This window comes from Callithrix jacchus, chromosome 13 (genome assembly GCF_049354715.1).
Source record: "Callithrix jacchus isolate 240 chromosome 13, calJac240_pri, whole genome shotgun sequence".
Classification (NCBI taxonomy): domain Eukaryota; kingdom Metazoa; phylum Chordata; class Mammalia; order Primates; family Cebidae; genus Callithrix; species Callithrix jacchus.
In genome coordinates this window covers 40,642,697-40,661,105 of record NC_133514.1, presented here as the reverse complement: position 1 = coordinate 40,661,105, position 18,409 = coordinate 40,642,697, and the positions used below count along the sequence as shown (strand labels likewise).

The following is an 18,409-nucleotide window of genomic DNA, read 5'->3' as shown; positions in this document are numbered from 1 at the left end:
GTTTCTAAAAAAAAGCCTTCAACTGATTGGATGAGGTTAACCCACATAATGAAGAGTAATCTGCTTTACTAGAGCTTTGCCAATTTAAATGTTAATTTCATCTAAAAGGTATCTTCACAGAGACATCCAGGGTAATGTTTGACCTAATATCTGAGCACAGTGGTTCAGCCAAGTTTATGGTAAAATTAACCATCACAACCAATATCACATCATTTATTCTTATGTTTCTTCTACATGTTTTAATGTTTAATCTCATTTTGTTATATGATACACTTTAATATTTTGTATTGGATGAGGTAGGGGTTCAAATTTTTTTTTTCATATCGATATCCAGCTGTTCTCACACTATTTGTTGAAGAAATTATTTGTTTCCCACTGAATGTTCTTGATTTTTTTCAAAGATCAGTTGACCATAAATGTTAAGGATTATTACCAGACTTAAAATTCTAGTCCATTAATCTTTATGTCTATCCTAATGCCACTACCACATTTTCTTTACTACTGTATTTTTGTAAGAAGATTTGGAATTGGTAAGTGTACATCCTTCAATATTCTTATTTTCCAAGATTCTTTTGGTTATTCTGGCTACTATGCATTTCCAAATGTATTTCAATATTTATTTATTTTTAATTTGCTTAAAAAGACACCCAGGATTGTGTTGAATCTGTAGATAAATCTGAGGAATGTTGCTATATTAACAATACTGACTCTTTCTATCCATAAACGTTAGGTAGTTTTTATTTTTTAGATCTTCTTTAATTTATTTCCGCAATGTTTTATGTATTTATGTCTGAGTCTTCAGTAAAGCTTCTTTTGTTATTTAAAGTTTTATTATTTTAGATGTTTTTTAAATTTTATACCTGTTCTCATTATTAGTATTTGGTAATTAGTGAATTTTCCATATTGGTTTTGTATTCTGCAAATTTGACAAACTTATTAGTTTTTTATTGAACTCTGTGACTTTATATGAACATGTTCATGCCATCTTGAATAAAGATAGTTTATCTTGTTTCTTTCCAATTAGGACAACCTGAACATCCTTTTCCTTTCCTTTCTTTTTTTTTTTTTTTTTGAGGCAGAGTTTCGCTTTTGTTGCCCAGAGTGGAGTGCAACGGTGAGATCTTGGCTCACTGCAACCTACACCTTTCGGGTTCAAGCGATTCTCCTGCCTCAGCCTCTTGAGTCGCTGGGATTACAGGCATGCACCACCGTGCCCAGCTAATTTTGTATTTTTAGTAGATCAACATTTCTCCACGTTGATCAGGCTGGTCTAGAACTCCTAATCTCAGGTGATCTGCCCCCTCCCAAAGTGCTGGGATTGCAGGTGTGAGCCACTGCCCCAGACTGAATGTCCTTTTTCTTACTTAATTGCCCTCATTACCACTTCCATTGTAATGTTGAATAGCATAGGTGAGAAGAGATATTCTCATCTTTTCCCAATCTTAGGGAAAAAAAGATTCAGTCCCTCACCCTTAAGCATAATATTATTTGTAATTTTTTCACAAATGCCATTTATCAGATTTTCATCCAATGTTAGTTTGTTAATGATTTCTGTTTCATCACTAAGGATTGTTGGATTTTGTCAGGTTTTTTTTCTGCAACATCTGCTGAGATGTAATTTTCATTTTTATCCTCTATTTTGTTAATATGGTGTATTGCATTAATTGATTTTTGATGGTCAAACTGACCTTGAATCCAGTCTCTCTTTGTTGTAGTGCGTAATTCTTTTTATACATTGCTTGGTTCAGTTTGCCGGCATAATTTTGAAGATTTTTTAAATTTATATTTACAAAGAATATTGCCGTGTAGATTTGTTTTCATATGATATTTTTCTCTGGCTTTGGTATCACGGTGATATAAACTTCATAAAATGCGTTGGGAAGTATTGTCTCCTTTATATAAACATTTGTAAAATCCATCTGGAATTCGACATTTTTAGGGAAGGATTTTTATTAGTAATTAATTTTTTCTCATAAGTATTTTATAATTTTCTAATTTTCTGGAATCAATTTAGGTAATTTGTGTGTCTCTAGAGGTTTTTCCATTTTATCTACTTATTTCCTGGCCTATTGTTGTTTGTAGTATTCCTTTATAGGTCTTAAGTCTTTAAATATCTGTAAAATTTTTAGTAATCTTCTTTTTCATTTTTGATTTTATTAATTTAAATATTTTCTTTCTTGAGTGGTCACAGTAGCTAATGATATTTTACTTAAAGTGTATCCCTTTTAAAGCACATATAACTAAGTGGGTTTTTTTTTGTTTTGTTTTTTGAGAGGGAGTCTCACTCTATCAGCCAGGCTGGATTGCAATAGCTGGATCTTGACTCACTGCAACCTCTACCATCCAGGTTCAAGTGATTCTCCTGCCTCAGCCTCCCAAGTAGCTGGGATTAAAGGCGCCTGTGACCACATGAGCTAATTTTTGTATTTTCAGTAGAGATGGGGTTTCACCATTTTGGCCAGCCTGGTATTGAACTCCTGGCCTCATGATCCACCCACCTGGGCCTCCCAAAGCCCTGGAATTACAGGCATGAGCCACTGTACTTGGCTACTAAGTTTTTAAACATTTTAAATCATATCTGACAATTTTATTTTTAACTGACAGATAATAATCATACTTATGGGATACAGAGTGATATTTTGATACATGAATAAAATGTATAATAATCAAATTAGAGTAATTAGCATATTCATTACCTTAAACATTTATCATTTATTTATGTCATTTATGTTGGGAACATTCAAAATTCCGTCTTTAAGCTACTTGAAAACATACAATAAATTATTGTTAACTATAATCACCCTATGGTGCTGTAGAACACTAGAACTTAATCTTTCTAACTGCACTTGCAACCAATAGCCGACCTTTCCACATCCTCTCCTCACCTGACCCTTCCTATCCTCTCATGACCACAATGTGACTCTACTTCTATGAGCTCAACTATTTTAGTAGCCAAGGTTATTTATTGCATTTACTTTTAAAGCACACACTTCCATAATTTAGATTTAATCTACTACCTTGTCATTTCCTACTTGTCTTATATGTTCCTTATTCCTTTATTCTTTCTTCTTTTATACCTATGAACAAATAAGCATATTCAAAGAAACACCTGAAAATGTAAAGCAATGGGGAAATCATGGTCCTCAACCATCTGTATTCTTACCTCTCCTAAAACTTCTATTTCATTTTATTTCCTAGCCTCATTTTGTCCTCCTCCTACTTCCAGCATTAAAACATTTAATTCCTAAATCTGAATATCTATTATTTCCTCTCACTTGAGTTCCATCCTCATAATTCTAAACAGAAAGATTCTAGAACCTAGTGGTGTTTTGGATTTTATTTTATTTTAATTTTTATTTTTTGAGACAGAGTCTTACTCTGTCACCCAGGCTGGAATGCAGTGGCATGATCTTGGTTCACTGCAACCTCTGCCTTCCAGGTTCAAATGATTTTCCTGCCTCAGCCTTCTGAGTAGCTGGGATTACAGGCACAAGCCACAGCACCCAGCTAATTTTTTATATTTTAGTAGAGACGGGGTTTTGCCATATTGGCCAGGCTGGTCTTGAATTCCTGGGCTCAAGTGATTCATCTGCCTCGGTCTCCCAGATTGCTGGGATTAGAGGCGTAAGCCACTGTGCCTGGCCTGCGGATTTTTAAAATTGGCATCTGCTCACCTTTTCAATACAAACATTTTCTGGCATTTTGTCATGCATCTGTATTTTTCTTCTTCTTTTTTTCCCCACCATTTCAACACACACATTTCCTGCCATTGTCTTATGCATCTGTGTTCTTTTCCCTTCTCTTCTTTCCCTCCCCTCCCCTCCCTTCCCTCCCCTCCCCTCCCTTCCCTTCCCTCCTCCCCTCCCCTTCCTTCCCCTGTTCCTGTTACCCAGCCTGAAGTGCAGGGGCATAATCATAGCTCACTGCAGCCTCAACCTCCTGGGCTCAAGTGATTCTCCAGCCTCAGCCTCCCAAGTACTGAGAATACAGGCCCAGTTATTATTATTATTTTTTAATAGAGAGAAGAAATCTTGCTATGTTGCCTGGGCTGCTATAGAACTCCTGGGCTCAGGCAGTTATCCTGCCTTGACCTCTCAAAGTGCTGGAGTTACAGGCATGAGCCACCACACCCAACCTCACATATTCCATTTTATATATTTGCTTAAAATTGACTACATATTTTTTCTCTGAACAAGATTATTTTTTAATAAATAAATGAATTATTAAGCTAAGTATCACCAATCCCAATCTCAAAGATAAAAAAGAGCAAAGATTATTTCAGGGACTGTTTGACAGCTAACATTTAGTGTTGGTTAAAACAAAGATTTTTAAATCCTCCAATCCATTAATACAGTGTTTTCTGTCAATATTTAAACAAAGTAAAGCAGTCTTGCTTAAGGACTTTAACAAAATGATGGAGTTTAACTACCAAAAGATTTTAAGTTCCCTTTAAAACCGTGAAACGATCGGTGCTTAACGTTGGATGAAAATGGTGAGAAACCAGTTGGACTAGATTTCATCTGCCTTTTAAAAATAAAATCTTTAAATCTTCAAGATTTGGGCCAGGGGAGAGAAGTTTAAATGGGTAAAATTAGTGAGGAAAAGCCCTAAATTTGTCTTTCCGGTGTTTCTCAACTTTTTAAAAAACCCCTTAGTTACCGTCACCGTCACTCTTCTGATCTCTCCTCAAGCCCCGAATTTGTGTATTCCTTCTTTATTGGTTTTCTTAAGGAAAGCATTTGTAACTAAAATGAAATTGTTCTGAACTTCCAAAAAGTTATTAATACCTATGTAAAAAAAGAAAAACTGCAGATAAAGTAAACATAATACAAGTTTCCCCAGTTTCTGATGTTTGATGTTAGGTGGCATTGGTCTTTTAGCAATAAAATACTGCATTTTCTACATTATAGTGTCAAAGGGCTTGGAGAGTCTATCTTACAATTTCTTTTCTAGTGTATTTCTTCTAAAAGTTTATTTTGTGTAACAATAGGGATGAAAATAGATAACATTTTTCATAATAATCATTACAACAATAACTATCCTCATTTTTAAGCCAAACCTAAGTCATAGAAACGTTAAGCCGGAGTTCAAACTCTATGAGCATTTGCCTCTGACTGAACCACTGTGATCTAAGGGGTTGACATCATACGCTGCATCCCCATCTTGAGGAATCTGTGGTCTAGTTTAAGAAAGTCCATCATTTTTACTTTCTGTTGCTTACCTTTTCCTGAGATGATCTATATAAGGATTAGCCTTATCCTTTAGATGAAATCCCATTCTCTAAACACAGAGGTATGTCCTTACTCTCTGGGGATCATATCTAAAACCATACCACATAGAAATGTAATAATAGCATCACTAAGGTAATAGAACCACATGCATTTGCAATGGTGAATTGATGGATTTATTTAAAAAGAGAGAATAATATGAATAGCTTGGTACCAAAGAAAATATGGAGAATGAAAGACATAGAAAAGTTGTTTCCCAAGTAAATTAAGTAATTGATTAGGTGCAGAGAAATGACAAAGAAAATAGATTAAAAAGGTTTTGTGATATCTAGTATTGCTTATATTATCTGGTTTTATTTCTATATGCAAAATTGTGTTTTTCAATATTTAGTTCATTAATAGTAGTGATATGCACTAAAAATACTTAAGTAATTCTAAAATTCTGATGTAAAATTTGTGGATTTTTTCAGCCACAACCAGATTTTGCAAAGTATATAGAAATGCATGTTGTAGTTGAAAAACAATTGGTAAGTATATTCTAATTTATTTATGTCACTTAATATCTGCAATGAGGTATTGTAATAATAATTCAGAATACCTTTTTAACAGAAGAGAATAAATGATAAATTTGCCTTAGCTCTGCCTTAATGGACTTTAAATTATTAGTATCAGTAGTAAATTGAGAATCAAATTGTATATAGTGTTCAGTTTTATAAATAACGATGTAAAGAAAATAATTGCTACCTCTATAATAGTTTGCAAATACTTTTAGAATTATTATAGCAACTTGTGTGTATTCTAGAACTATACTGATTTTTAAAAGTAATGCTTGACAGTTTGGATATTATTTAAAAAGAAATAAGGTAGACAGGAAAATAATGGTTTATATTGGGGATAAGAGGTGTTGATAAACTATTTTAGTGATAAATATTTTAAACGCGTAAAATAAGTGATCAATAGGTTTATTTTTAATTATTCAAAATGTTATGTCTTCCAAGATTTCCTCACAAAATTAAATTAAAACTATCTGAAATTTTAGAACTCCTAAAATATTATCTTTTTTTTCTTCATTTTTTCCCTTTATTTTATAGGCAAGTTTCCAACTTTAAAAAATATATGAAGTTTTCTTAATGTGTTTTGGAGTTTTGCATAATGTTTTCCTATATTCATTCCAGAGCTTTCTATTCTTGTTTCATGCATTCAAATCTTCTTTGCCTCCCTGAAGACAGTATTAAAACTTTATTTCAGTACTTCATTTCTCAACATAGATGCTTTCGGTATTATATCCTTGTTTTCGGCACCTACATTTAATGTTAAACATTTTATTCAAATGTCTAGTCATTTCATATTTAAAAGAAGGGCTGTATTGTCTTACAGGCCCTTTGCTGTGGTGGGACTTACACAAGGGGAACTAAATACTTTGCAAGTGGCTATACCGTATTTTGTTACCAACAGCAAGATATGAGAGTTTTAATCACTTGACATCTTTGCTAATACTTGTTTTTGTCCTTTCGTTTATAATCATTCTAGTGGACATCAACTGCTATCATATTGTGTTTTTAATTTGTACATCTCTAATGATCATGATCCTGAGCATCTTTTCATATGTGTATTAACCATCAATCTATGTTCTTTCGTGAAATGTCTGTTCAAATATTTTGTCTATTTCTTAATCTTATTGTTTGCCTTCTTAATATTAAAATGTAAGTTTCCTTCTTATATATACAGAATTTTCACCAGAAAAGATTTGTAAATATCTTTATTAGAAAATATTTGCAAATATAAAGGCATAAGTCCCATTTAAGTTAATTATTGTGTATAATGTGAAATATGATTCTAAATTAATCTTTTTGCATGTGTAAAACGAATTAGAACAAGACCAATTTTTAAAAAGTTATTTCCCCAAGGAAATGCCTTGCATCTTCATCCATAATAAATTGGCAATCAATATTTCAGTGTTAATCTCTGGATTCTGAATTCTATTTTCAGTGTTCAGTATGCCTGTCACAGCATCAGTACTAAGTCACTTGAATACCCTAGGTTTACACAAAGTTTTGAAATCAGGAAATCTAAGTCATAGAAATTTTTCTTTATTTTTAAAAATATTTAGCAATTCGGTGTCCTATGAATTTCCATTTAAGACCAGCTTATCCATTTCTGCAAAAGGGATGATTATATTTTGATAGAGACTGTGTTCTTAGATCAAATTGGGAAGGATGTTTATTTTAACAACTTTGAATACTCTAATCGTGATCATCATATGTCCACCCCATTATTTAGATCTTCTTTGATTTCTCTCAGTAATGGTTGGTAGTTTTTCACTATAAGAGTCTTTTGCATTTTGTTAAATTTATTCCTATTTCCTAATCTTGTTTCTGATATGATTACTTCTCATATTTTCATTTTGGATTGTTCATTGGTAATGTACAAAATTTTAATTGATCTTGTATATTGTTCTTGTATCTTGTGATTTTTGCAAAATAGGTTTATTACTTGTAATCCTCTCTCTCTCTGTGTGTGTGTGTGTGTGTGTGTGTGTGTGTATTCCTTAGGACTTTCTGCATTCATTTTGGAATAAAACCTAACTTTGTTTTAGCCTTTCCAATGTGAAGTATTTGTATTTATTTTCTTGCAATATCGCCTTTGCTAGAACCCCCAGGACAATGTTTAAATATAAGTTGAGAGATAACTTGCAGTTTTCAACATTTGTGGGAAAGCCATAGACTCACCATTTAATATGATAATAAATTAAAATATTAGCTGCCATGTCGTTTTTGTTGTTTTTATCATGAGTAGGTGTTGGGTTTTGTGAAATATATATCCTATGTCTTCAGACGACTATAAGAATTTTTAATCATTATATTATTTAAGTGTCTTTTATTAATTTAAAATCCCACTTGATCATGATGCATAACCATTTTTATATATTTCTGGCTTCAGCTTGCTAATGTTTTTCTCAGGTTTCCTTTGTATATACAGTGTACTATATTCTGGATGTTGGAAATCTAAGATCAGGGTAGAGCATGGTGAAATTCTGGTGAGGGCTCTCTTCTTGGCCTGCAGATGGCCACCAAAAAGCAAGCTCTCTAGTATCTTTTCCCATAAGGGCACTAATCTCATAATAAGGGACCCACCCTATGACCTTTTGATATCCAGATACCATTTCCAAGGGTTGTCACAATAGGGCTTCAAAATATGAAATTTTGGAAAGAGATAATCTATTCCATGGCACTCCACCCCTGACTTCCCCATATCTATGTCCTTCTCCATACAAAATACGTTCATTCCATCCTAACAGCTCCAACTCTAACATTTAAAGTCCAAAGTCTCATCTAAATATCATTTCCATCCGTCATGGATGAGAGGGTTTGTATTATTTTACCTAACCTAGCAAAACCTTTAAAGTGTAAATTCCCAAAGATATCTGGGGAGCTATTTTTTTTTAGTAGACAAAGTATAACACAAGACGAAACTATTCATCACTTAATTATTATTCTTGTTGATGAATTGCATAATATAGAGATAACATGAACTTACTTTATTAGGAAACTTAGGTAGAAAATGCTGGCAACTCCAAATATATGTTTATTTTAAATAAACCAGCACACTTTAGCTAACTTTTCATTCACTGAAGTTATCCACACACAAATGAACATGAAAAGCACTTGAATTCATTCCCTTATTTCTAGCAGTTTTGGGAATATTTTACTTATGTAATTTCTGGACACTCATTTTAATTTCAGTGATTGGTAAATCTAATAAAATGCCACTAACAAATTGTCTTGGTTACTGTAGTTTATAGTTAGTTTTAAAATTGAGATATGGGGTTCTCCAACTTTGTTCTTATTTAAAATTGTTTTGGACACCCTGAATCATTTTCATTTTTATATGCTCTATTTCTGGATCATGTTACATGGACGCTTAATGCATATTTTGCTGTTTTATAGTGAAATGTTCTATAGATATCTATTGCCTTATAGTTTTGCTACAGTCTTCGATATCTCTGCTGATTTTTTGCCCAGGTATTTTATTATTGAAAGTTGTTTACATAAGTCTTTAAATATAATTGTTGAATTTTCTGTTTCTCTCTTCGTTTCTGTTATTTTTTGCTTTGTGTAATTATCTGGCTCTATTTTTGGATGCATACATGTTTATAATTGTTATATCTTCTTGAAAGACATCCTAGCTCTCCTATTATTGCTATTTGCATGACATACCTTTTAAGTTTCTTTACATTTAGGTGATTTGTATGTTTGAATATGTACTATGTCGCCTATAAACACATTTAAATACTAGAGTTTGGAGCTAATCTTTTCTTTTGATAATTATTATAATTATTTTATTGACAGTTGAATTATATTTTTTATAATGTTTAAAAATTTTTTGATTTCTATAGAAAAAATAAAATTTCAATTATATTTTTCATTTTTTATACTGAACATATATAGTTTGTATAAAAAGAATGTCTGAAAACTAATTAATATGTTGATAGTTTAAACAATTTTTCACTTCACTAAACTGAATTTTAATGAAATAATAACAACTATTAAATGTTAAGCAAAAATATTTATATCTAAAAGATAATTCCATTTTACAGTATAATCATATGGGGTCTGATACAACTGCTGTCACTCACAAGGTTTTCCAGGTGATTGGATTGATGAATGCTGTAAGTGTTTGCTGCTTAGTACTTTGGCACTTCTCGTATTATTGAAACGATTTGTACACCTCCTTATGAGACTGCATGAATACACATGTTGTGTGGTATAGGGGAAATTAAGTTTTATTTTAAATTTTACTTATCTGAAGTAGGGATAATAATAATTATATGCACTTAATTTGGTTACTGTAAAACTTAAATTATATAAAGCATGGGGTATGGGGCTTCCTTAAATGCAAGCATTATAAAATCTCAAGTATTACTTTTATTAGTAGTAACATTTTAAACTTAATATACTTTAAAAAATCAAATGCAGACGTACAGTATAGTTGTTTAATGTTTGTCATAAACTTGTTTTCAAATATAAATATCCAATTTTTAAAAACTGTGTCATTTGAACATATTTTTGTATGTTTTCTATTTTAGATTTTTGTTTCATTTAATCTTACAATTATTCTCTCTTCACTGGAGCTTTGGATAGATGAAAATAAAATTGCAACCACTGGAGATGCTAATGAGTTATTACAGACATTTTTAAAATGGAAAAAATCTTATCTTGTTTTACGTCCCCATGATGTTGCATTCTTACTTGTGTAAGCATATCTTGACATTATATACAGCTTATCTGAAAAAAAATCCAATTTGACCCAGTATCTGATAGTTGATAAGCATGTAGAAAAAAATTCTTTTTTTTTTCTGACATACAGCATGTAAATATTTTTCACAACATGGTAATTACATCAGAATGACTGATATCAACTTATTTGTTGGTTTAAGTTAAAACTCACTCCTCAATCTTATAACTTCTTTCCTAGATTGTATACCACATTATTAAATGTCTCACACATTGCATAAATTTTTCACAATATCTATTTGGAGAAACGTCTAAATTCTATAAATATAGTAATCAGCTTTCCTCTTATTATTAGTTGTTATAAAATTAAAAAGCAAGAAGAGAAAGCGAAACACTGTGTTTTAATACCTCTAATATATCTGCATTGTGCTTAAGGTTTTCGTACATAAACCTTCCTTTCTATTTAATAGCCTCTGTTTTTCTTTCATCACCATTCTGAAGATATATATATATATGTATATATATATTATATGTGCGTGTATATACATATATATGTATATAGACAGAGAGAATTTTAAAGATTATACTGGGAGTTTTAAACATTTTGCTTTTTTACCTTCTGTCCTATAAATATGACGTTCTTTTTTCCTGTCTTTGGAAGGCTAATTTGTCTGAATAATGAGAAACTTTAGTCCACAGAGTGTTTCTGCTCATTGACCATTGCATTACCTTAACTTTACTTTTAAGGAATTTTATTTATTTGTTTTTATTTTTTATTGTGTAGTTTATTCAAGTGAGTTATTGAATATAGCTAGTTTGTACACATAGGAATTGTGTTTATTTTTATCATTTTTTGTTTTATCTTTAGTTTTTCTGTTTTGTTTTGTAAAATCTACATAAAAATCACTGCGTTACAGAAATTCATATGAAAAACACTTTTTATTATTTGTTTTTAAAATCTATTTTCTTGTTTTTAAAAGAAGCAGAAAGATTTAGTCACATCTTTGGCTCTGCTACACTAATGTTGGATAAAAATTTTAATAATTATGAATTTAACGTTTGTCTTATAAAAATTCAGTATTGTGCTTCATTTCACAAAATTATGTGATTATGATCCGTTTTAAACTTAAGTTACAGAGAAAAGTCAAATTATGTTGGTGCAACACTTCAAGGGAAGATGTGTGATGCTGACCATGCAGGAGGTGTTGTTCTGGTATGTACAGTTATGTAGAGAAAGTATGCTGTATAGATTAGTATACAGCTAAACATTTTCATATCTTATTTGTATGTATATTAAAATTTGTAAGAGTCTTGGTCACTGTTGCTGATAGAAATGTTTAAACTATAAGAAGTGCTCATTGAATTCACTATATATACAAATTTTTAATTTCCTATTATGGGTTCAAGATATTCTTTCTAGAAAGTTAAGATAGTGATCTAGTTTGGTCTTACTGTAAAGTGCTCTTTGAGTTTTCATAATCTTAATATTTAATAATTAATTTTGACTAAAACTTAAATTGTGTACATTTTCTTAATTATGTAGCTAACATAATTATGAACCAGACTAAAATAAATATCAGTCACCTGAAAAGGCTTCATAGGATATAAGAATAATAGAACCAAATGTCCTAATTGACACTAATTATCTTAGTAGAAAACATTAATGTATTCAAAACTGATATTTTTTGCTGTTATTTCATAATACCATCACTATTCTGAAAAACAGAACTTGCCTTTGTGTTGTGTGAGTGTCTGTACAACATCTGCTGGAGTTTCAGAGAGGCAATGAACAAATGAAGTAAAGCTAAGTGAAGCTGTAAAGAGACAAATCAATCAAATGGAGATAAAAATAAAATCTTATTTATTTTAAAAAATAATTTCGACTTTTATTTTACATTTAGGACATAAATATTCAAGTTTGTTACCTGGGTATACTGTGAGATGCTAAGGTTTGGGATATGATTGATTATATCACCCAGGTACTGAGCATTGTACCCACTAGTTAGATTTCAACCCTTCCTCCAACCCCCAGTAGTTCCTAGTTTCTATGATTACCATCTATATGTCTAAGTGGACCCAATGTTTAGCTCCCACTTATAAGTGAGAACATGCAGTATTTGATTTTCTGTTCCTGCGTTGATTCACTTATCATAGTAGCCTCTAGCTGAATCCATGTTGCTGCAAAGGTTATGTTTTTTTATGGCTGCATAGTATTCCATGGTTTATATGTACCACATTTTCTTTATCCAGTCCACCATTTATGAGCACTTAGATTGATTCCGTGTCTTTGCTACTGTAAATAATGCTGTGACAATCATGTAAGTGTCTGGTGTTTTTTGGTAGAATGATTTCCTTCCTTCCTCCCTCCCTCCCTCCCTCCCTCCCTCCCTCCCTCCTTCCTTCCTTCCTTCCTTCCTTCCTTCCTTCCTTCCTTCCTTCCTTCCTTCCTTCCTATAGAGCAACCTACCAAAATGGATATCTTATTTCAAAGAAACTGAAAAAATAAATTATCCAAATTATTAGTTGAAAAAAGGGACATGATGACCACAGGTCCTACACATATTACACATATAAGAAGGCATAACTTCAACCAATTAATGACAATAAATATGGATAAAATTTTGTCAATAATAAATTTTCTCAAGTAAATAGAAAAGTAAATCTGAATCACCATTGATCCATTGGTGTAGTTGAGTCTATAATTAAAACACTTTCCTCCAAAACAAACAAAAAATCTAGGCCCACATGATCTCCATAATAATGTCTCCAAAGTATTTAATGCTTGTAATAGGTTACTTTAGATAATGCAAAAGGAGGGACTAATTCTCACCTTGTTTTATGTTTTGAGATTTATGTTAACTATATGTTAACAAAAAGAATACTGTAATATATCAAATGAGTATGGCATGGAGAACACATATAAATTATTCTAGGATTACAAGATGGGTTTATATTTGAAAATTAACTATTATAATTTTTATTAAAAATAGATGCAGGAAGATACATTTGATAAAATTTAGAACCTACTCATGACAAAAAAAGAAAGATCAAAAACTCTCAGAAAACTTAATATAACAAGAGACACCTTCAAGAAATGTTTGCCCATTCCAAGATCATGAAGCTATTCTATAACACAGGCATGATTGTTTTGCCTTTCAATATATAATTCACATTAATTTGTTTGGTGTAAAATAGGGAACGGAATCAGTTAGTTCACATTAGATAGGTAATTGCTCCATAATAACTTATTTAAAGGTTAGTTTTCCTCCACAGAAATACAGTTCTGGTTTTGTTACAGAGATCAAGTCACCATATTACTATCCTCTTTCAGGAATCTTTTATGGCCATTGGTGTTTTTATATGTCCTTCCCCCAACATCACGTTGTCATAATAACCCCAGCTTGATAGTGAAACATCAAAAATGGTACTGTAAACCCTACTAGTCCATTATTCAAGACTCTTTTAGATATTCCAGGTCCTCTGCATTTCCATTTTAAAAACAGTTTGTCAATTTCAACAAAATTATTTGATTTTTATTGTTTTTTTAATGGAAACTTTAGATGAATTTCAGGGAGATTAGTATCTTAACAATATTGAGTTATTTTATCCATGAAATGCATAAATATATTATATAATATCCATATAGTGTAGTACACTCCACAGAAATTAAAAATACAGTTACACTCAAAATTAATGAATTAATAAACCTCTTTTTCTTTGTAAATTACCCAGTCTTAGGTATGTCTTTATTAGCAGCATGAGAAGAGACTAATACACTCTTTGAATTCGTGTGAACATCTTACCAGTTCCTTGAGTAAATAATGAGTTGAATAAAACATAATGTGTTCATGAAAGAACAAAAAGGAATAAATAGAATGTGGATATCTAAAATTAGAGACAAGAGTGTTCTTTTTCAAAACTTATATGTCAGGCACATTTTTAGGGACTATTCCCATGTCATGCAACAAAAGAAGTCTCAGCATATCCATACCTGTTTACAAATTTCTCAGTCTGGTGATTGGCGTGTAAGAAGCCTAAAACATGCTTGTTGCTGTTACCATTTGAAAACCATGGTTCTAATCAGGTATATTCACCAAAAAAATTTATGCTTTGTTGAATTTTTTTGTCCCAAAATATATTTTTTTAATTCAGTGTTCAATATGGTTTTGCTTTATTGTCACTTGGTTTTCAAATCAGAGATAATAATAACAATGACCTGTAGGAAATTCTTCCACTGCCTTCCACGTCTTTTAAAATTTTTTATACTAGTCTGGACTGAACTGTGTTCCCCCTGAATTCGTATGTTGACATTTTAACCTCCAATGTGACTATATTCCTAGATGAGATCTGAAAAGAGGTAATCAAGGTTAAATAGGTCATAAGGCAGGGGCTTTTATTCAATAGGACTGCTGTCCGTATAAGAGGAGGAAGAGACCCCAGAGATGAGGCTCTCCATGTGCACACAGAGGAAAGGGCAGCAAGAAGGCAGCCTATTACAAGCCATGAAGGTCTCAGCATATGCCAACAAACCCTGCCAGCACCCTGATCTTGTACTTCTAGAACTGCGAAATTCCACAGAACTGCAAGAAAATAAATTTCTCTGGATTAAACCACCAAGTCTTCTCTGGTATTTTGTTATGGCAGGCCAGACTGATTAAGAGAAATCCAAAGTGAGATGATCACAAAGAAAGTGTAAGGAAATATCATCTCAAATGCAAAACCATGGCTTTGATTCTATAATGATCAAAGACATTTGAAAATGTCTTTGAAAGGAAATACAATGAAAGGAAAGATCAAATTACATGCAATAATATAAAGATAGGGAATGCAAGAGCGACTGCACAGGAAGGAAGAATATACCCTGCTTTTATACACATGCCTAAAGTGAAATCATTGGATGTTGTTGTTTCCATCTTAGTGAACTGTAACACATAACAGGAAACAGGAGAAAAAGAGAAAAGTGTAAAGATGCATTTATTGTTTGATTAATAAGCCCTTTCTACAATATCTTGAAAACAAGATGGTTTAAAATAACTGCACCAGTATTAATACAGTATTTAACCACTTTAAATTTGGCCGAATCCTTCATTTTATTCCCAGTAGAATCATTCTTTCACCTTCTTCTTTTTCCCTGTCTTCTTCTGATTCTTTTCCTTCTTTTCCTTTTTCTCCTCCTCCATGTCGTCCTCCTTCTTTCTAACACTGTCTCTCTGAAAGCGGATGGTACATTCAAGTGCAGAAATTTGACAAATGGAGTTTTGATCCATGTGCATGCAAAATGTAGAGCCTCTGCTTTGCAGTACCTTCACAAAAGTAATAAAGAACTTTAATTGGTACCAAGTGTTGACAGAGGGAAGGGAGTCATTTTATCAGAGTCACAGAGAGAAGGTAGACCTCCCTTCAAAGATTCAAAGAGACGTAAGCACCCTTGCAACAAGGTAATAAATATTTCGCTTTCATTCATGTCTCATTCTCTTCTCTCCATTAGAATAACTCAAGGTAAAAGTCAAGGGCAAAGCATCCCACTGACATAATCCATTTGTGTCATCTTCCTGGGCTAGACAGCATGGTAGAAAATGATGGAAAATTGACTTAGAGAAGCAAACAGAAGAAACTAAAATGTATACCTAGAAGCCTATCATGAAGTATATTCATCAAAATGTTATTAGATATATTTAAAGGATTTGTGGATTTTTCTCAAAATTCATGTCATAGTATGATAAAATGCACTATAGTAAGCATCTTACTCTTACAAAGATATTTTAGTTTTCCCAATAAATTCAAACAATGGAAAAGTCAGAATTCTTATTATCAGTCATTATTACCATAATATTAATTAATTCAATGGTTTACCTTTTGAATTACATGTATGGAATGGCTATATAAAATATGATCTTTAAGGAATCAATTTAAAAAAATTTTTAATTATGAGTACACAATAGTTACATGTATTTATTGGAGAGATGTGATGTTTTGGTACAGGCATACAATGTGTAATGATTAAATTAGGATAATTGGAATATCCATCACCTCAAGGCTTTATCATTTCTTTGTGTTAGGAACATTCTAATTCCATTCTTAGTTATTTTAACATACTGTAAGTGTTGTTAACTAATGTAACACTATTGTCCTAGAAATCCTAGACCTTATTCTATTTAATTGTGCTCATTAAACCATCTCCCCTTTATCCCCCACTTTCGACCACTCTTCCCAACCTTGAGTAGTGACCAAATTACAAATTAAAATAATCTCTTCATAATTTGACACTATGTTTTTCCATGAGTTTTTCTTTAAATATTATCTTTTGTGAATACAAATAAGACTGCAATGGTTTTTATATGGAGTTAATAAATTCCTGGAGCAATTTTTTTTCTTTGTCTGAGGCCATCAAATGGGTCATCCATTTAACACATTGGTAAAACTTTAGATTTTACTTTTCATAATTTTCTTGTATTTATAATGAGTTATGCCAACATGGATGGCACATCTGGGGATAGCCTATTAGAGTGCCTATTCCATTTTATCATGTGACTCTTTAATAATTGCATTGTTCTCCCAGTAAACAAAATAATGTACATTTATTTATTTTTTCTCAGCATCCCAGAACCATAAGTCTAGAATCACTTGCAGTTATTTTAGCACAATTATTGAGCCTCAGTATGGGGATCACTTACGATGACATTCACAAATGCCAGTGCTCAGGAGGTGTCTGTATTATGAATCCAGAAGCAATGTAAGATTTCTGACTTTTATACTTTACATATGTAGTTTAATGTAATTTTAATGTATTTCGTTTAAGAAAGTTTAATTTGTTAAGTAATAATGGTTGACTATCAGAGGTGACCAGGGACTCCAGGACCAAAATGTATATTCTAATGCCCATGATGCATATTTATCTCAATATCACTTGTAAGCAACTGTTACACTGGCTTTCTCTCATGTAATCTAACATTACATCTATCAATATGTTTATTGTATAATTTTATAATTTGATGCATGATTTGATAAGCCAAATGCAAGCATGAGATCACTACACAGAGAGTGTTTATTAGTATGAACTTGTCTGCATGACTCTCCTTGACCCTGCCTTGGCTCAGCCTGAAGTCTCAGCGTCTGTAGATTTCAGAGATGTTGCCATTGAGCTTTTTCTTTGTCATGAGAGAAAGTCTTTTGCAGTATTCTAATCAGGCCTTAATGATCTAGTGATTTTATTTTTTTGCTGATACCAACATTATTCTTCACATGTACCCCAAAACCAAAAATGAAAGAATATATATATTATATATATAATTATATAATAATAATTTAATATATATTTAAAATATATAATAATAATTTAATATATATATTAAAAATATATATATTATTCCATTTTAGTTTTTGGGGTACATGTGAAGAACATGCAAGATTGTTGCATAGGTACATACATGGCAATGTGGTTTGCTGCCTTCCAACCCATCACCTATATCTGACATCTCTCCTCGTGTTATCCCTCCCCACACTCCCCACCTCCTGCTGCCCCTCCCCAGTTCCCCCTCCATAGAACCCAGTGTGTGATGCTCCCTCCCTGTGTCCATGTGTTCTCATTGTTCAACACCTGCCTAAGAGTGAGAACATGTGGTGTTTGATTTTCTGTTCTTGGGTCAGTTTGCTGAGAATGATGGTTTCCAGGTTCATCCATGTCCCTATAAAGTACAGGAATGCATCATTTTTTTATGGCTGCGTAGTATTCCATGGTGTATACATGCCACATTTTCCCTGTCAAGTCTATCATCGATGGTCATTTGGGTTGGTTCCAGGTCTTTGCTATTGTAAACAATGCTGCAATGAACATTGATGTGCATGTGTCCTTATAACAGAACGATTTATAATCCTTTGGATATATACCCAGTAATGAGATTGCTGGGTCAAATGGAATTTCTATTTCTAGGTCCTTGAGGAATCTAC

At 32.1% G+C, this 18,409-nt stretch overlaps 1 protein-coding gene and 1 long non-coding RNA gene across 4 annotated transcripts in view; one reads left to right on the top strand and one right to left on the bottom strand.

Annotated features, from left to right (window-relative positions):
• ADAM2 (ADAM metallopeptidase domain 2) overlaps window positions 1-18,409 on the top strand; it is a 75,137-nt gene that overhangs the window by 28,392 nt on the left and 28,336 nt on the right. For all 3 annotated transcript variants that reach the window (XM_078347535.1, XM_054243878.2, XM_035270361.3), the window contains 5 exons: window positions 5,699-5,755; window positions 9,826-9,897; window positions 10,315-10,481; window positions 11,594-11,675; window positions 17,059-17,195. In XM_078347535.1, coding sequence (XP_078203661.1) covers window positions 5,699-5,755; window positions 9,826-9,897; window positions 10,315-10,481; window positions 11,594-11,675; window positions 17,059-17,195 — 515 coding nt within the window. The remainder of the gene's footprint in view (window positions 1-5,698; window positions 5,756-9,825; window positions 9,898-10,314; window positions 10,482-11,593; window positions 11,676-17,058; window positions 17,196-18,409) is intronic.
• LOC144578968 (uncharacterized) overlaps window positions 13,410-18,409 on the bottom strand; it is a 50,488-nt gene continuing 45,488 nt past the window's right edge. The window contains exon 4 of the long non-coding RNA XR_013525629.1: window positions 13,410-15,765. This is a non-coding gene — a long non-coding RNA (uncharacterized LOC144578968). The remainder of the gene's footprint in view (window positions 15,766-18,409) is intronic.